Source organism: Eleginops maclovinus, chromosome 20, assembly GCF_036324505.1.
Source record: "Eleginops maclovinus isolate JMC-PN-2008 ecotype Puerto Natales chromosome 20, JC_Emac_rtc_rv5, whole genome shotgun sequence".
NCBI lineage: Eukaryota > Metazoa > Chordata > Actinopteri > Perciformes > Eleginopidae > Eleginops > Eleginops maclovinus.
In genome coordinates, this window is record NC_086368.1 from 17549239 (window position 1) to 17569274 (window position 20036).

The window sequence follows — 20036 nt, forward strand, 5'->3', positions numbered from 1 at the left end:
CATGTTTTCAATCCAGGAATGCCAGGAATGCCAGCAGGCAGCTGCCAGCGTTGACAGCCTTAAACTGTCGACACACACACACACACACACACACACACACACACACACACACACACACACACACACACACACACACACACACACACACACACACACACACACACACACACACACACACCATACACTGTACAAGTATGACAGTTCAAATGTCTTAAAGCTTTTCTCAATGATTTCTGCTGCCATGAGAAGGTTCCATACTGCAAGATAAATAATCAGTTAATAAGTGTCTTATCTATAGAGGAATAACAACATTTATGTATGACGTAAAGTTGATACATTCATTAATTTGCATAGAAATGTATGCTGATGCTGATGGACTTTGACCAAAGGCCTCTTTAATGTGAAAAACATGTAATTATAAAATTTTATTTTGAATGAACTCTTAAAGATTCAAACATCCATGCCCACTGTGGCTCAGTCCACTAGAAAACAATTGCGCATAAAAAACTGTGTGGATGTGTGAGTCTCATTCTTTGGCAAGGTGAATGCTGAAGCCTCCACAGCATCGGCCAGCACTCGTGAGGAAGGGGCGCACAATGACATCCAGCACAATGCTCCATAGGCTCTGCAGCCAGCGGGCACCAATGCGGAGACAGTGGCTGCAGGGAACGACCATCCTGTCACAGGGAAACACAACAGTTACAAAGAAAGAACATATTTCAAAACAGGCACCAGGTAATTTTAAAGGCTGAATAAATTAACTTTGGGTTGGATCAAGATCTTAAACCTTCTTACTGTATGTCTCTCTCGGTTCATTATTTTCACCAGTACAGCATTCACCAGCGTTATGTCAGATAACATACTTTGTTTTCACCATATTTCTTGATATAATAGAATAAGATTTGATTTGATTTTTCTGTCTACCTCTTGTCAGTGTATTTTCCTCATTCAGATTCCTCTTTTTAACTACATGTGCCAGGTCCTGGAACAGGTGACCAGCAAAGAACATGTAGATCCAGGGGTTACAGTAGCTGTTGGGACTGGCCTACTAAAGATCAATTAAAAATGCAACCCAAATATTTTAATGCACTTTAGCCGGGGGACTCACAAAAATATAAGAACAATCTTCCTTAAGAGCAGTAGTCTTTTAGTTCTTGAAAATACTGAATCCTGCAAATATGTTCAAAATCAGTCACATTCGATCTCAGCTGTATAAAATAGAGATACTGTATATATGTCAAAATCTGGCCAAATCAAACCCAAACTATCAGTGTGATTTGGCCCCCTTATAGCAGTAAGTAAGAAACAATATATTTGTCGTTGCCTTTATTCAAGTAGACATGATTTGACCCTACCAGATGTGGAAGCAGCTGAGGATGGCGAAGAGGAGACCAGAGATAATTGAAATGGGAATTGCCAGTATCACTGTGACTATCCTGTAAATCCAAACCCTGGACACCTCAAACAGGGCATTACTCCAGATCCACACTCTGTCCCCACTGCGCACTGACACAGGCTCTGCAATCACATCCTCAAAAGTCACCTGGAAACAACAAGAGAAAGTGATGTTGATGCTAATGAGGTGAGCCATAGACATGTTCCTGTTTGACTTGATTCACCTTCAAGAATAAATGATCTCATCTTGATAATGAGCCAAGGCTCTTGCTTCTACATGGCAATAATGTAGTGTATTTCTTTCTTTTTCAGATAATTTACTGCATGTGACAAAAGCATAATAGGTCCATAAAACAGAGTCGAAAAGAACTACTGCATAATAATGCAATACCTTGAGACAGTCATTTATATCCCGGGGGTCTCTGACATTAATCAGAGGCTTAGTATCACTGATTTCCACCAGTGAGGTGGTATGAATGTCTTCTTCTTCATCGTGAGCAGGAGGGGCTTTCCACAGCATCTCAGGTTCCTCACCGTTATCAGATTCATCAGGATCACTGGAGTCCTCCAAGTCAATCTCTACTTCCTCTGAATCTTTCCCTTTAATCATCCTGTGCTTCCAAACCTGTAAAGAAAACACAATCCAGAGACTTAGTGCTTGTCACTTCCCTTACAGCTCACTGTGGCCGCTGACTGGACCCCTTGGCTGGCTGTACTGCAACATGAGGTTATATTGGGAACATTACAGCGCCCTGCATGGTATTTGCAGATGGTCTGCCAAGATCATTTTCTCCTGTGCAAAGGGAGGGATAGGCCGGATAGGTTGGGATATAAATACTGTAAGCATGGAGATGGCTCTGTATACACTGATACACCCTACTGGGTGTGCAATCACACACACACACACACACACACACACACACACACACACACACACACACACACACACACACACACACACACACACACACACACACACACACACACACACACACACACACAGCAGATATGGTAAAAGCAATCTTTAAAGTCCACATTCTGCAACTTCCGAACTGGAATAATGAATGATATAGGTAAACATCACTAAGGGTTTTTTATCCCTCTAGTTATTATGTACTCATCTTATTGTTTGACTTAGGATGAGTGTCTTTGTGTCAGAAATGGTTCAATTTGCAAGGCAACACTGCTTCCCTCTGGCCTGTGAGGGAAATTAAGTGTATTCTGAATAGCAATCAGATGTGCCTGAACAAATGCAATACATCAAAATAATATGACACTATTAAACTTTGAAAACCACAAACTATTTGACATTTAATGACTTTACCATTGCTGCTTTTCTGTTAAGATGTAGAAGAAAAGGGATGTATGAGCTGCAGATATGGCAAAAGTAACATGAATCATGACCATGAACACAAGGAGATAATCCATGTTCAATCACAAAAATGGATGCATGTTTTCATAAAACTGACATGCCATTGACCTGCCATATTACAATAAGCATCTTTATGACCAAAATCCATATTTTAAATTGGTTTTATACTGTCCCCTACAGAAACCAGTCAATTGTGTAGCTGTGAGGGCCATTTACTGCCTTGCTTTACCCGTTCTAGGTCACTAACAGCATAAATCAGTATGCTAACAACATTAGATATAATGCATGTTATCAGAGTATCCTCTATAAGCCCCTGTATATGAAGAACATTCTCAGGTCTCTGCACTCTGTCTGGTGTAAAACATGTTTCGCAACATGCTTTTAAGAAAAAAACCTTTCACCCCTGTCAACCTTTGGACCCATTAACGCCTTGTCCCTTTCTGCTATTAATAGGTCAGCTCTGAATCCTCAGTTAGACCTTATCAGTCACTCAGCTTCCTACCAGACCTTCTTCACATGGCCAGACTGCTCACATCATCATCTACACTACCACATATTGACCTAAGATCATAATGGCTGGCAAAGTGAGAATCTGATACAAGATCTGTGTGCCTCAAGTATCCTTAAAAAAATCAGTTGATTAAATGATGAAGCTGTTGATCTTAAGAGCTGTGTATCTAAGTGTATGACCTTTGCATAACTAAGGGAAGCAAAACAAATGGAAATGTCTTTTAGTCATAAAGGTTGAACAAATACTGCACATAGTACATTACCAAGAACACCTGAACACCTGTTCAGATTGAGTTACTCCGCAATGTTGACCACAGTCTCCATGGTAATGACAAAGCAAATTTCTGCCTGCTGGATGAAGAAGGGTGAGAACACAGCGTATGGATGACAGAGAGTTTCCTGTGTCTGTGCCGGAGACTGTGGTATGCTAATGGACTGCACACCTCGCCAGATGGGTTTTGTTTGTGACCGTGGCTGAACAGGTGAGGTCAGTGGAGAGCGTGAGTGTTTGTGTGTGTGTGTGTGTGTGTGTGTGTGTGTGTGTGTGTGTGTGTGTGTGTGTGTGTGTGTGTGTGTGTGTGTGTGTGTGTGTGTGTGTGTGTGTGTGTGTGTGTGTGACTGTGTAAGAGAGAGTGGTTCTCATAATTACTCTGAGATGCTACATGATCTTGGAGATGTATACAAGATAAGTTACTGGACAGGAATTATTTCTGCAATATTTATGTGACAATGAATAGTCACATAATAGTCTCAGGCTCCATTTTGAAGAAAAAAACTGTTTATCAAATATTACAACCAAATTTGTGGAAACACATAGAAACTATTTTACATTGACATGCATGTGTATCTTCTCTTGCACAATCCTGCTTCCAGATATACCGGTGACTCTTGATCTGATATCTTCAAAAAAAGCACTCAAAACACATCTGTTAAGATGTTAGGATCTGTCAAGGCTTTCAGCCTCCATTAACTTTCCCCTCAACATTTTGTGACCAGCCTTTGTTTATTTCTGTTTTTAATCTTCTTCTTTTTGTCTCCCCCATGGCCCTTCGTCATTTTCTAAAGCATGCTGGGGTTTCTTTAAAAGCGCTTTATAAATCCAAGTTATTATTATTATAAAGATTTTCAAAAACAATTGCATATTTTGTAAGCAAAGAAACATATTTTAAAATGTCTATTCAAGGAGTTTTTTGCAGAGGGCCTGTCATATGCCTGTGTGTCTTATTAGTTTGTGGGACCTGAGTGCACTGTTGTGCAGCATGAAGCTCTGTGTAGACAGCGGAGCAGCTGTCCTGTTGTATGAGCACAGGTTTGAGAGAATTCATACAGTTACTGTTAAAGGGAAGGTCCGATGAAATAATGTGGTTCACTCTTTCATGCAGCACCATCAATCCCACCTCCTCCCTTTGAATTTTCAGGAGTGGTTTCTCTCATTATCACTATCAAACAGACAGCACAATCTTCAGCACACAGAAAAACATCAGGTCTTTTCAGATTTACCATCTGAACAACAGGCCCCACTTGGCCAGGCTCAAGCCATGAATACCCATTTTCTATAGAGAGTGGCAGCGTGTTTGATCTACAATGAATATGCTTTACCGAAGTACAGTTGATGTGATTGTCTGATTTAACAAAAGCTGTCCTTCACTTAAATGAGCAACTTATGAAGACTGCTTAGGCTCAAATATTCATTAGGCCGCACACTTTGGAAGCTGGGTGATAAAACAGATCCTTATCTTTTTCACATTTTGCATTGCATATTTTGTATAGTATCTAAGATCCAGATAATATAAAATGACCCCTTTAATGATATAAACGGTGGAATATATAATTTCACACCAACTTATTGAAGCTATATGATATGAGTGCTTTTGTGGCTGTACCACTCCATCAAATGAAAATATTCTAGATGCCTTTTGCATAATTTCATGGAAATTTCCTCCCAAAAATCTGCCTGAGACATTTTTGGATCTGTTAGAACCTTACTACACTTTAAAATAATACTAACCATGTTTTTTTATTCACGGACAATTTGTAGAAAAATCTAGATAACCTGCATGAGAAAAATTTGCATAGCAGAATGTACTCATATCCTGCTTGTTTCTAAACATCCCAATAATATATATTAGCTGTAACATCATATTTGCACAACGATATCGGTCTGTGCTTGTTATGAAAGTTGCATCTATAAACTGGAGCACTAGGGTGAAAGTGTTGACAGCCAGGAAACATAAAATGACACAATGTTAACTTCGACTCTAACATATTCGGAAGTCGTGAAGATCGTGTGCTGATAGGTATCTTATCTTCTGTGTGTCATCGCACAGCCTGATATCACTTCTCTCAATGTTATTTATCTTATCACTGCCATTAAAACAGGTTTATTTTAACACATTTCTCAATTTAGTCTCCTTTTTCTTTATAAAGACAGTGTTTATAGGGTTGGTGACAATTAAGCTCAGCACGCTAGTTTTTATTTGTCACCATTTATCAGTGTGTTATCCAATTTAATCCCTTGAATCTAATCTTACTGTATGAGTAGAGCAGCATGATATTCACCAAAGATACATTAACATTTTATACGTTGTTTGTCCTGTGAAGAATATTAATTATTAACCTTAGAAAAGTAAAGGAAAAGTAGGTCATATTCAAACATAAATAATTGTTGATCTGCCAGTGAACATATATTAAGAGGGTATTAGAAACAGTCACTCCAGCTGTTATGAAACAGTATTTCTATTTATATAATCATGTGTTTACTGCATTAAGTCTTAGTCACAAGCTTTTCATAAATTAACACGCAGACCACACGGAGGTCAGGACCCTGAGAGTCAAAGCTCGCTGCACAGACAGAAAAATGTCAAACGTACACAAAAAAAGGTGCTCACTTTTTCACTCGGCTGTTGATCTCCAGTGTCATCAACAGACTGCCCCTCTACTGTTAGAGATGAATGACTTTACCTAAACGCAGTTAGTGAATTATTCTCTGTTGTCAAAACATACATTATTTTTTTTAATCCCTATTTACGAGACTGACTGGACAGACATATGTGATTCTTGCCAAATATTATTATGTCTTATATTTACATAAAGGATGAAAGTAACAACTGTTTATTTGAAGATTTAAAGCAATAAGAAACAATGCATTTTTAAACAGAAATCTCTGTGTTTCTTCTTTGAGTACAATAAATAAAGTTTACACAAATTCCTGCAACATAAATACAACATACAGCACTGAATTACTTCTGAAAACTGCTGTCATATGGAGAAAAATAAGTAGCCGTACGAACTTATGAAAAATGAATGACTGCTCACTCAACATTCAAGTATAATCTGGATATTTGTGCTCATTACTTTAATTACATAGATGCAATGATTGCAAATAAAAAGTGACTTCAGTAGCTAGTAAAAACAAGGGTTTCTTATGAGATTAATAGCTTTATCCATAATAGTTTTACCATAAGTACAGTAACAATACTTTCATTTATGTCCATAACGTTGCTGAGAGCAATCTCAAAAGGTACACAGTATGTCAGATTTCATCCAGAGTTCATTTCTTGATGCTCTAACTTATCTTTTACTGTATTCAGATACACTTTACAGATATAGTGCACAGTATTGCACACAGTATGAAGTAGCCTTACTGGATACTAACGCTGTGGTACAACTGTGAGGTACGTATATCTAACTGAACTCTTCTGGGATCTGCCCTGGTATCCTGAAACTGGTCTGGCCTGTTTGATCCAGAGTGGTTCTAGGACTGGAAATAGCAAAGCTTGCACGTGTCTCTGCTGTGCAGCTGGTCCTATGGAGGAACTGCAGGAAGTTTTCGTTGCCTGAGCCTTCATGGCTGGAGACGGCCAGCTCCACTGGCCGGGCTGTGTAGCAGCGCCTCAGCTTACAAAGTTCCTCCCTGATCTGCCTGTTAAGAAGCCCATAAAAAAACGGGTTGATAGCAAAGGAGGTGTATGCCATCCAGGTGACTGTTTCTTCCAAATAATCAGGAATCGTGGGTGTCGCGTCTAGTGTCAGATGGATGTGAAAGGCAAAGTAAGGCAGCCAGCAGATCAGAAACTGGCCAACAATAACCACCAGGGTGAGAGCTGCTTTACCTCCACCAAAAGGCCGGTCTCGCATAATCCTACGTGGGGCGTTGCGGGTTGTGATGATGGTAGTCTGGCTGTTTATTGAGTCAGAGCGATGCTTTGCTTGGCTGTTAGTCCACAAGGGCAGAGGTCCATGCTGGCGGGCAGCCACACGGGCCACCTTGTACACATTACAGTAGACTGCAAAGATCACTATAGCAGGAAGGCAAAAACAGCAGACACTGAAGAACACAGAGAAGACTTGTCTGTGGTCACTGTAGCTCCAGTGCAGCGAGCAGTGAGAGGCACTGATGGAACTCAGGCTGCTGTAAGACGGCCAACCAAACAAGGTGGATAGCCCCAGCACAGCAGAGGCCACCCACACCATCACTATTACGGCTGTAGTCAGCTTCAGCGTCATCTTGACCTCATAGCGCATTGGGTGGACGATGTAGTAGTAACGCTCCACACTGATAGCTGTGATGGTGAAGATAGAGGCAGCTATGAGGAAAACATTGAGGAAGACATAGACCTTACACACCAGAACAGTAAACACTACACCAGCAAAGTACGGAGAGCTGGACACAATCCCAAGAGGCATGAGTAGGATGGCACACAGCAGGTCCACTGCACACAGGTGGAACACAAAGGCAAATTTCCTTAGATGAGGGGCTTTTATGACAACCACCAGAACAGCAGTGTTGGCTAGAAGTGCCAGAACATTCAGGGTCACCATGAAAAATATCCCTGTCAGGTCCTTGAATCGTATCTGCGGGTTGGGAAGGAGGCCCAGCTGTCTGCTGGAAGCTGAGGGCATCTGGGCCCAAACGGTGTTGCTGTCATTGTACTCAGCGTTTGGAAATGGTGTGTTTTCCTCCATGATTCATAGTACAGGTTTTAAAGTAAAAGCAAACGTATGTAATCCAGACTCCCACATTAGTCATTAATGAAGTTATTGGTCATCTGACGAAATAGTCTTCACTCCTGTGTTGAAGACAATGAAATCCATTAAAACATTAACATTTATTCCAAATCATGTTGAATTAAGAGTATATTCAATGTATCTCGTTTGAGTTGATATGGTTAACATATTCCTATTCACACATCCAGCTTACATCATCTTTACATTAGCTTACTGTATGTCTGCCTTCTGAATGCAAGACACGTATTCACTTTTCTTAGCTCTGTCTTTGGTCTCTTTAATATTGCACACCTATAATGTTGAGGGATTCATTCCAATGTGTTTCAAAGGTATAAACATGTACAGATCCCCCAGGCAGCCTCATATTAAAAGGAACACACACACACACACACACACACACACACACACACACACACACACACACACACACACACACACACACACACACACACACACACACACACACACACACACACACACACACACACACACACACACACCTCGAAGGTACTAGGAAGTTAATCAATTAATGTTTATTCCTGAGAATGTTATAGAAGGGATGGCTCTCTCTCTTTATTTGAGTTAGAGAGGGACATGATCAATAGGAATAATTCATAGAGGACACCCTGTCTCCCTTCCATCCGTCCCCATCCTTTTGAAATGTAAGATAATGAGTGTGCTTGTTTTAGCCCAGCTGCAGGGAACTGGCTGCATTGATTAGTATGTGTTCAGTGTCACCCAGGAACACTCCATCAAAGAGGAAACCTCTTACTAGGACAGGTTTGACCCTCAATCACAAACTGAATTTCAAACATTTTCTCCGCGTAATTGCTCTTGCAGCTTTTCTCATCTTTCTATTGCCTTGTGCTGTTTATTATAATCATGTCCCAATCTTACAACTGTGGATGATGTGTCCTAAATACATGTTCTCGCTCAGTGACCCTGATCCACTGATGCTCTCCCCTGCTGTAATCTTCTATTGCATGCCTCGTTTGCAATTTGATTTATTCCCGGGAAGGACCCGTTTAGGTTTGTACATTGGCATGCATATTATGTAAGGCTGTCCTCATTTTCATCTTGTTCCAGTTGAGGCATATGCAGCCGGATTTAACTCCAGATTTTACTCCTTAAGAGGATGACCATTTTCAGCCACTAGTCATTTGTTGTGTTCTCTAAATTATGTTGTATTCATTCATTCACAGCAACAAATGTACTGGAGTTTGCATTTGCAGTCTTCTCCTACAACTTTCTCTATATTATGAGAACGACATTTTTTTTAATATCCCTTAATATGATCATTAAAGAGCATTAGATATCACTTGTTTATAAAATCACTTCACTCATTGTTTTTAAGTCAGCTTTTGTGTTATTTTAGATTTTATTTGAACTGTAACGAATAATGGTCAAAAGTTCACCACACTACAAGATGCAAGAAATGATTAAGGTAAGATTTGTAACATGTTTGTTATCCCAAATACCATGTCTCAGTTTTTGCCACATTCTCAAACACATGCAATTGGAAGATTTGTTCTTGTATCATTAAATGTATAAATATATTTAATGCATTAATATTCCTTAAAATTATTAAATGCAGTAGCTATACTTAATTATAAAAAAAGGAACTTACCAAGTCTAACATTTTGAAAAATTGGTTGTAGTTCCTCCCAAAGTATCTCAGTTTTTTAAAGTTGAGTACTTCCAAATCATGGTGATGCCTCCCCAACTCCCTCAGGTTTGTAATAGATGTGTTCCCTTCCAGAGATATATAGGAATATATGCAAAAGCAGGAACAAAATTGTACATTTCCCAAAGAAACAGACCTACACGCGGTGGTAAAGGACCCCAGGGAGAGCTGACTCTGACGGAGAAGTGATGTGCTGTGCGTCCACTGAGACAGCACAGCTGGCTGAGCACAAGGAGGGGGAGGAGCCAGCATTTGGTAATTCTTCAATTCACATCTTTCATGACAACATGACTCTATCAAACTGCCAACTGCTGACATTAACCATGTCTTACACACACACACTCTTTCATCTGTCAGTATGTGGCAGTGACTGTCACATACTGTCCACTGTGCCTGTCTTTATATGTGGCCCTCCCTATTCTCTCTGCTGAGAGACACCACCACACACACACACACACACACACACACACACACACACACACACACACACACACACACACACACACACACACACACACACACACACACACACACACACACACACACACACACACACACACACACACACACACACACACACACACACACACACACACACACACACACACACACACACACACACACACACACACACACACACACACACACACACACTTTTGTATTACTTTAAACAGTGTTTTTAAAATCCTGTTAATCATATATTTTTTAAATCTTTATTACTTAATATTTGTACTTTGGAAAGTTGATCAATGCTTACAGAAAAGCATGAAACCAGGCTCAGCGCCGACATCTGTTGGTTGCTGTTAATGTAAAATCCCCATGAGAGCATGCTGTACTTTGCTGTGCTGACTTAAGAAAGGGTTAAAGTTAAGATAACAGAAGGACATCAGTTCTGAATTTTTATTGGCCCTTAAGTAGGCAAGCACAACACACAGAGAAGTGATATAATAGATGGTGTGGAAGCAGAAAGATTATTTATCACTTACAGCATATTTTGCAACCGCAAAAAAACTATTCTAGAAACACAGTATCACTTGGTGAATTTCACAGTTTATCATGAACTACAGGGTCGAAATAGCACCCCTATTATTTGAAAGATGTTCAAAACAGCTACTTTCAAAACAGCTGACTGACAGTTATAAATATTTGACAAAGACCGAGTTCATTATTTAGACACTGCCACTTACTACCGCAAATAAAATAAGAACACTTGGTTGTTTTTCCCACAATGACACATATAACATGTGACAGTGCTGCAGGGTTAGCAGATTAAATGTTATACATTGAACATGAGAGACAACAGTAGCTGCAAAAATGGAAGAATTCTAAAAAGTATTAGAAAAAAATCTAACTAATTCAAATCAAGCACTAATAACATAATGAATAAACTACAGGTGCATTACAAAAGTAATCATGTCAGACTTATCTGCAAGACATGAAATACGGGTGACCAACACATTAAGGCAGACTCAAAACGTTATAAGTGAGATTCGCTTGTCATCGTTCCATTTTCAGACAGATATGCATCATCATGGCAAAAGCTTGGATCAATAAAAGATTTGTTTTCAGCTTTACCTATACCCAGTCTCTTCTTTAATAGTTTGTCTTCGTTGTTCAACTTTGTGCGGATTGCCGTTTTTATTTGGCTGCTATCCACACCAAACTTCAGTGCCACATGTTCTGGAAGAAGAAGCATGATAACAAGAAGTTAAGTCTCCTTTTGGAAGGATCAGATTTGAAAATAATGTGTGCTTGAAAAAGTAGATAAAAACAATTTGTTTCAATAACTTACCAATTATACCTCGCAAGATCTCAGGTGGGAGTTGAGGTTTATGGCTATCTTCTCCACTCATGGTGTTCCTCCGGCCCTGCAGAGAGTGTGTGCCCAATGTTTCTCTGTCAAAAAGTATCATCAGCAGAGCTGACGTGTACTTTTTGTAGTCTCCAATCTCTGCGATGCGCTCATAGAGAGTTTTTGGTACTCGAAGAGTCTCCGAGAGATACAGGAAGTTGACATCATCCTGAAGGAAAATTGAAATCAAAATGTTAGCGGAAATGTTGGCTGAATCTGTTATCATCGCTCTATAAAATTATCCAATACTTTTAACCTGAGCTAAGATCAATCAACATTTTCGAACAGAATGCTTTCTAAATTTCTCACAGCATACTACTAGGGACAAATTATTGTGATGATACACTAATATGCAAATGAATGCATTGTGTCACCTGCTGACTTTTGGGAGCTAGTGCTAGCATTGCTGCATATTTTTACCACATCTTTTGTTTTTTGGCGAACCAAACGGCATGATTGTAGCGTTGTTATTCTAAAAGATTATATTGTGCAATCAACAACAGTTACACTGTGTGAACTAAGCAATCTTCTTTAAATGGTGATATTAGAAGACATGGAGTATGAGCACTGACCTCTGGGATGATATTATGATCCTCTCCCATCTCCGCCTCGGGCTCTCCCAGGAAAGAAGTAGTTTCATCTTGAGAGTGGTGGGATCCTGCTGCTACCTCGCCTCCTTGGAGAACGTGATCCAGAGTGACTCGCAGTTCATGAGCCGTGTGCCTCATCTGCATCATGAGCGTGTTCATCTCTGCAAAAGGTGTCAGACCACTTTAGAAAAGCTGAAACAAAGTAAGTTTGTTCATGGAGTAATTAGCTTTAGCTGGGGGGTTTATTTACAGTATTGGCTCAAGGATTTAGGATTTTAGCAGCAGTCAAAAACTTCTGACATGCCAACAGCCAAACTTGTTAAAGTATGTATGAAACCTCAAACAAATACACATTTTATTTTGTATTTAACTGATCATATTTTATCCCTATATTGTGGTTTGAATGCCTTCTATGTTTATTTAAAATATATATATTATTGAATAGCACTTCTGAACAGTTCTGAATTTGTTATAATTGTTTCCTAAAACAAATGATACAAATCAGTACCAAAAGAAAATAGTAATTTAATTGGATGATATGCCCTTTTTAACACTAACACACATATACATTCTAACACATTTCCATGTTATTACTGGAAACTCAATTCTTAAAAATATGCTTGCCTGTAAACGGATATGACATTTTTGCAGGATCTGCTGTGCACTAACTAAAAGACTCTATAGGTTACATTAACAATTCATCAGAACTAGAAAATGTAACGATGACATTAGCAACATTTTGTTCGAAATTAAATAGTTCTTTATAGGAGCCTTCTTTGAAATTAAACTAAAATGACAGACTTCAAAACCAAAGCATTATGTGTAAATGAACTATTCTTTTTCTCAGAATCAACCATTATGAATGTATTAATAGTAATCCTTTTCAACCCACCTTTGAGCTCCCTCAGCTCTCTCTCGGCCAGAATTCTACATCGACGTTCATATTTTAGTTGTGCCTGCAGTTGCTCTATTTTCATGAGGAGGCTGATGGTGTCTGTTCTGATGCCTGCGCTTGCAATATTTTCTTCATCGAATTCAATGTTTTCAGGCTGCCAAATGAGAAAAAACAAAAGAAAAAATTTAATAACTCCAAGTGTAGTTAGGCAAACAACAGTTGTTTCATGCACGATTTCATAACAAATACCACATCTCACCTCGTTGTTGGGAAAAGGAGAGTAGCTGGACTCCTCGGTCAACCTGTACTTATCCTCTACTGTTTCACAGTCAAACCCCAGAGCATCAGGGCCGATTTTTATCATCTTTGCTGGGGGTTGTGTGGGAGTCGCTCCTGCTTCTCTTTTGGGTGGCATGAGGATAACAATAAATATCTGGGGAGACAAAAGATTTCATTAGTTCACACATCAAGTATGGCAAGGTATTTTTGCCCACGTTGCAATCAAACTTTGAATTAAACTTTTCAAGTCGTTGTTTGTCTCTTTAGTCATTCGAGACAGAAGGAAAAGTTAGTTCACATTGCACCCCCCTCCTCCTCCAGCTTCCTCAACCCCTCCTACTAGCTTCTTCCAGATTGCCTCCAGCTGGAGCCACTGAGTGATAAAAACTGTCTTTCAAAAATACATGATCAAATACATGTTATAATCAATGTTACACTGTTCAGAGGAGGCTCACCTGACCGTAGAGCAATACTTCACGGAAAACTGTAACCACTCACTGAGGACAGATAGCAGCGAAGTAAAGGCAAATACTGCGTAGTAGAGGAAGTAGTAGTACTACTGCAGTACTGCTGTACATGGATCCTGATACACATACGATTATTATATTCATCTGCGGCACTAAATGTGTCCAGTTAAATAACAGTGAAATACTGCTCCTGTATTTATATTTTACTGTATATGGTACAGGTGTGTATACGATTGCTGTCAAGAGAAATATATATTTTTGCAATTATGTGCGGAACAAAGATGCGTAAACTTATTCCCCGAGGGAAGTATTTTACTCCAGTACAGTTTCCTGCTCAACGAAAATCCTAAATCGACCAATAGAAATCCAGAGTTTGAACGAAAGGCGGGGTGTTTAGGAGGAACTGTGAAGACCGGCCAATCAGCAGCAGTCTTCAAACTTGACGTCAGTTTCCTGGTTTGGTTGCACTGCACTGTACCCATGTGGGTTTGGTGTTGACGTGCTGCATTAGAAAGTTGAGGAGCTAACTATCTACATTGATCAATTACTTTGTTGCGTTTCACCATGTCTTCGCCTTTCTTTATAAAGGCAAAAGAAAACCCCAAATTTGCAAAAAAAGGGAAAACGGCAACAGGGCTAAAACGAAAGGTAAATTCGCCGGACTTAGCTAGTAAGCTAAATCCCAGTACCGTTAGCTTACCACAGGTTGACACATGTGTTTTCACTATTATAACCTGCTGTTTCTACCCAGTCACGAATGCAACTCTGTGTTTTCGTGTTGTGCTGCAGGGTGATGGAGACTCAGGAGGAAAGGGAAAACTAAGAGGCAAGAAACCTAACTCCAAACACAACGAAGAAATTTCCAGCGACTCCGAAACAGAGAGGTAATTTTCTGATGCGTTTGTTTGGGGTTATGGAGATGACCAGTAGATAGATCAACATTTGAAGCAAATCACTAATCCAGGTGTTTTGCTTTTGTTTCTTGTTGCTCAGCCCTGTAGTGCCCAGGAAGAGACAGATTATTGAAAAGGAGGATTATGATGAAACACCACAGGAGAAGAAACTTAGATTAGCCAAACTTTACCTAAACCAGCTAAAGGAAGAAGGTATACTTGTACTATCCATACAGTATAACTTAGAGGTCTGACATTACTTCTATACTTTCATATAATAATTGTGTGACCTTACTTTAACAGAGGATGACAAAGCAGAAGAAGACTCCTTTGAGACTGATCTGGTTGCTGGAAGACTTCAGGATGAAGTGGTAAGAGTATCCTCTGTGTTAAAGCACACCGTAGACAAGCATGTCATTTCCACTGGGGACATGACCCCCTTTTTTCATAATCCCGTTTCTGTCTGTTCACAAGCCCTTGTACTTTGACAGCACAGTTTATTCACATTGTAGTTTACATTTGGTCACTTAATCTCCTGACTATTATAAAACCCTAAGCACTTTCTTTCCCACATTTAGTGATTTCCACTATTGACACATGCACTACATTCAGAAAGACTTCCATGCTTTTACCTGCAAAGTTACGACCATAGTATATGACTAGGTCTTGAGTTAGGAAACTAGTTGTACAGATTTCACTGAATATTGATTTCTGCTCCAATCCACACATGAGCCCATGCAGGAAATGTTCCTGAACATTTAAGAGATAGACTGCATGTGGAACTAAACGGCTACCATAATCTACAGGAGAACATCTATGTTCTACAAAATGTTGAAATGTTTAACTGGGTTGATTTATTCATTATTGTTTCCTCCAATTGGCTTTATATTGAATTTCCGCTTCGTTTGCACTTCTCAGACTGAATGTAGACTGATTCCTCAGTTCGGCAGACACGTGTCATGATTGATAAAAGTAATGGCAATAGTGATGAAGATAATAAAGCTTTCTGAAACACTAATGAAGCACATTTCACAGAATGCAGTCTATAGTTTAAAAGCCACAAATCCAGTTAAAGCTGAATCTGAGTATCAGGTGTTTGTTTCCCCCATTTCTCCTCCCCTAACTTATGGAGGATCAATTGCCATATGTTATTTAACTTGTGATGTGATTTTCCCCTCAGCTTGAACAAAAAGGAAAGCTTCAGCGACTTATTGCCAAAGATGTAAGTATGGCAACTTTCATCACGTCAATATCCACACCATGTTTAACACTGTAAAGGAAGTCTGTTATATATACAAACTGACATTGATTTCCAATCTTTCTTTTAGCTCATGCCACCCGATGCTTCAGAGATCCGAGTGTTGAGAGGACACAAACTTCCCATTACCTGTCTTGTCATTAGCTCTGATGACAAGTGCATCTTTTCTGCTGCCAAAGACTGCTCCATTATTAAATGTTAGTCAACGTCCATATCCTTAAATCTATTCGTTTTGATACTTCAAAAAATTATGCACGGAAATTGGGGAAAGAGTGAATTTGGATATAAATGAAAGGAGCCTTGTGGTGGAGGCTTATGGTTTGATTTTGCAGTGTTAATGTAATGCTTTCTTATGTCTTCAGGGGATATTGAGAGTGGAAAGAAACTGCACACGATACCTGGTGGAAGGAAAGGTACAGAGGACCGTCATGTTGGACATACAGCCCATATCCTGTGTATGGCCATATCATCAGATGGGAAATACTTGGTGTGTAGTACTCGCAGTAAATCCTTCCAATTTACCAGCAGTTTGACAAAGTGTGCCATCATATTGTAAACCTATTTCTCCACATCTTTTAGGCCACTGGAGACATGAACAAACTGATTATGATCTGGGAAGCAAAAACATGTAAACATCTATACAAATTCACCGGACACAAAGGCCCTGTGTCGGTATGTACTCCCTCCCTCCTCCCTCTTTCTCTGTTGCATGGAATCATCTTTTTTTATTTGACTTGGTATGTACTGTATTAAATGTATATTGAAGCTCTGAGGTCCTGTAAATAATATCAAATGTATTTTCCTTCTCAGGGTCTTTCGTTCAGGAAGGGAACTCATGATCTGTACAGCGCCTCTCACGATCGCTCGGTAAAGGTGTGGAATGTGGACGAGAATGCATATGTGGAGACTCTGTGAGTAACTAATCAGCAAAGGTTTAATTTCCTATCAACACTTGCGTTTGGCTTGAAAGTGTGAATGTAACTGTGATTTTGACTTCCTATAGCTTTGGGCATCAGGACGCCATCACAGGCCTGGACTGCCTGAGCCGTGAGTGCTGTGTGACGGCAGGAGGAAGGGACCGCTCGGTGAGGGTGTGGAAGATAGCCGAGGAATCTCAGCTGGTGTTCCACGGACACGAGTGAGTCCGTTTGTCTTTGCCAATCAAAATGAAGTTTTAAACGTGAAATGGTATTAAGTACAAAAATAGGTTTCAAGAATATGAAAAAGTGAAATATAATGTGTTGAGGATATATTGTGACTCCTCTTTAACTCGTTTAATGTCCACTAGATTTTATAAATAATCCTCCATCTTTTGGATTACACAATTACTTCAGATTATTTTTTCCAAATTCATGGCAGAATAGATTTAGTTAGAGAAGTGGAGATCATATATTTTAATATTCATATACATCCAACACATTCCATGTATGCAACAGATGAACACCATCAATGTTAACTAAATCTCATTCCGTCTTCCTACAGGGGATCCATTGATTGTATCCAGCTCATAAACGAGGAGCACATGGTATCAGGAGCCGACGACGGGTAAGGCGGTTGCAGCTATGTTGTCGTGTACCGTTCTGTTCCTTGATGTAACCGTGTTAACAGATTTATTCATGTTTCTCTTCCGTGTGCTTTCATTTAATTGTCTGCACGGCCTCAGCTCTGTGTGTCTGTGGAGTGTCAACAAGAAGAAGCCTCTCAGCACAGTGAAGCAGGCTCACGGTCGCCATGGTGACGCGGGGATGGAGCAGCCTCATTGGGTCGCTTCGGTGGCGGCGCTTCAGAACTCGGATACCGTCGCCTCAGGTGCCTCCAGCTGTGAGAGTCCTCCTTACCAGCTTTTTATTTCCACACATATATACCCACTCAATTGTTTGCAGGATCGTTATTTAATGAAACAATTAAACAGTTTTTCTTATTAATTCAATTCTATTTAAATATAGACTTAATGTCCTACACGCTTATTGTTATATGCTAATATCTGTATCTTTAGCTGCTCTTAGGATGTTCTGCTGTGTATTAACGCAATATTCTCTGTGCAGGCTCACACAACTCCAAGGTGCAGCTGTGGAAGTGTGGCCAGAATTACCGTAAACTGGAGCCTCTATTCAGTGTACCAGTGGTAAGCTCCTTTTCTTTTTTAAAAGCGTCACATTTAGATGAGTGTTTTCTGCCAATTATTATCATTTTTCTTACTGCATTCCTGGCAGCCACACCATCTGTCTCAAAATATCTGATTGTGTCTCTTCCTTTCTGTCCCAGTGTGGTTTTGTCAACAGTCTGAAGTTTTCCAGCTCTGGTCAGTTCTTGGTGGCAGGAGTCGGACAGGAGCACAGGTAACTGAACTAATGATCATGTAACCATAGAAACCGTAGGTAGGGCTCCTATAAACATACTAAATGTCAGTGTGGGTTTATGTTCGGGGAAGCAAATGTCCACTAGATGGCAGTGTTAATCCATCTCTCAGCCTCTGTCGGGGGAACCCGCTTTACTTTTCTTGGCTGTTTTCCCCCAATGCATCCTCAGTAGTTTCAAATGTTCTTGACAGACAGGATCTTAACTTCACATGTCATTATTTGAATGTACAGAACATTATTTTAAAGTGGGAAATGTAACAGTGGATTTCTAGTAATCATGCCGATAATCAATCATAAAAAAACACAGACAAATACTTGGATTTTAATGACATTTTCAGAACCTTTGTCTAAAGTTAATAAAGCCCTCTGAATACAGTCAGGGCCTACTGTCTGATCTTACCCTGAAGGCTAATGTGACTCCAGTCAGAGTGTTGTGTTCGCTTTCTTCACAAAGGTTTGAGGCACAACTGTAGTTTGTGGGTGGATCAGTGTTTCACATAGTTGTAATTGCATAACAATCTAAACCTGACAAAGGAAATGTCTTTATCCCCTTATCTTCTGTGTTAGATTTTGTTTCTATGGCATTCTGGATAATGTAGTCTGTTTGCTGCCTGTGATTTAACTCTTGTTTTTATTTTTCTGCAGGTTGGGCCGATGGTGGAGACTAAAAGAGGCAAAGAATGGGATCTATATTATTCCTCTTAAAAGGAAACCTCCAATTCCAGAGGAAGTTAAGATAGCGGAATAGTGGACTGTTAAGTGACTCTTATTTTTTAAATTAAAGGTATAAAAAACCGACTGTTTTTGTATATCCTCCTTGAGAAACAACATTCTTAAATCCACAGAGATTGTTTATACAGGTGTTTGCTGTTGGTCTTTCATGTGATCTTAGTTTTGGGAGGAGCTTTAACAGCATGGACAACACCCTGCGCCACCAGCCAGTTCACCGTGCTGCTATCGTGACTCAGATACAGAGGTGTCCGCTGTCATACCACCAGACTACAGAGCAGCTTTTCTCCTCCGGCTGTGACAATGTGACAAAAAACAGCTTTTTGCTTTTTTTTTTTTTTTCGTTAGCAAAATGTAACTGCCTTTTGTTGCACAATCCTTTGTTATACAATGAAAATAAATAATCGCTTGTATGCTTGTAAACCATCGTGTATTCTTAAAGGATTCAGCAGTGTAGGCAGGGTTGGCTGTGTCACCATTGTTACCAAGTGAGAAAAATGTGTATTCTAGGCATCAGCACATCCAGTCCGAGCTGACCAAGACTAAACATTTCACTATCCTTGTTTTGTATTTTTCAGAGTTCTACTTTGAGGGATTAAGTGCCTACACTGTCATGGTAACCTTTTATGTGTGGGGTTCTCGTCAAACTGTGGGAGCAAAATTAAATCACAATTAACTACATGAGGAAAACTTACCTCTGAAAAAATCTAATATTGCAAAATGTAATTTACAAAAGAATATTACG

The 20036-nt window shown here is 39.7% G+C and overlaps 4 protein-coding genes across 7 annotated transcripts; 1 reads left to right on the plus strand and 3 right to left on the minus strand.

Moving 5' to 3' along the window:
* Nucleotides 1–373: 373 nt before the first annotated feature.
* Nucleotides 374–2095, minus strand: cav4a (caveolin 4a). The gene is made up of 3 exons (XM_063911657.1): nt 1787–2095; nt 1356–1543; nt 374–677 (listed from the first exon to the last, which is right to left on the minus strand). The coding sequence occupies exons 1-3, from the start codon at nt 2003–2005 to the stop codon at nt 527–529; spliced, it is 558 nt and encodes a 185-aa protein (XP_063767727.1). The 5' UTR covers nt 2006–2095; the 3' UTR covers nt 374–526.
* A 4395-nt stretch (nt 2096–6490) lies between these two features.
* si:ch211-213o11.11 (probable G-protein coupled receptor) lies at nt 6491–10778 on the minus strand. Of its 3 annotated transcripts, none has more exons than XM_063910707.1 (2): nt 10726–10778; nt 6491–8346 (listed from the first exon to the last, which is right to left on the minus strand). In XM_063910707.1, the coding sequence occupies exon 2, from the start codon at nt 8240–8242 to the stop codon at nt 6962–6964; it is 1281 nt and encodes a 426-aa protein (XP_063766777.1). In that variant the 5' UTR covers nt 8243–8346; nt 10726–10778; the 3' UTR covers nt 6491–6961. The 3 variants fall into 3 exon arrangements, with proteins under 3 accessions (XP_063766777.1, XP_063766776.1, XP_063766778.1); XM_063910706.1 differs by lacking the exon at nt 10726–10778 and adding an exon at nt 9912–10559; XM_063910708.1 differs by lacking the exon at nt 10726–10778 and adding an exon at nt 8576–8673.
* A 76-nt stretch (nt 10779–10854) lies between these two features.
* Nucleotides 10855–14315, minus strand: LOC134882777 (uncharacterized). The gene is made up of 6 exons (XM_063910710.1): nt 14040–14315; nt 13565–13738; nt 13303–13459; nt 12393–12571; nt 11761–11989; nt 10855–11648 (listed from the first exon to the last, which is right to left on the minus strand). The coding sequence occupies exons 2-6, from the start codon at nt 13718–13720 to the stop codon at nt 11446–11448; spliced, it is 924 nt and encodes a 307-aa protein (XP_063766780.1). The 5' UTR covers nt 13721–13738; nt 14040–14315; the 3' UTR covers nt 10855–11445.
* A 147-nt stretch (nt 14316–14462) lies between these two features.
* rrp9 (ribosomal RNA processing 9, U3 small nucleolar RNA binding protein) lies at nt 14463–19704 on the plus strand. 2 transcript variants are annotated; one of them, XM_063910704.1, is made up of 15 exons: nt 14463–14699; nt 14841–14935; nt 15045–15157; nt 15248–15315; nt 16125–16166; nt 16273–16399; nt 16565–16689; nt 16782–16874; nt 17013–17113; nt 17206–17340; nt 17685–17747; nt 17866–18023; nt 18248–18327; nt 18468–18541; nt 19208–19704. In XM_063910704.1, exons 1-15 carry the CDS (start codon nt 14616–14618, stop codon nt 19308–19310), a joined length of 1461 nt encoding a protein of 486 aa, XP_063766774.1. In that variant the 5' UTR covers nt 14463–14615; the 3' UTR covers nt 19311–19704. The 2 variants fall into 2 exon arrangements, with proteins under 2 accessions (XP_063766774.1, XP_063766775.1); XM_063910705.1 differs by having other exon boundaries at nt 14464–14699; nt 17866–18011.
* Nucleotides 19705–20036: the final 332 nt, after the last annotated feature.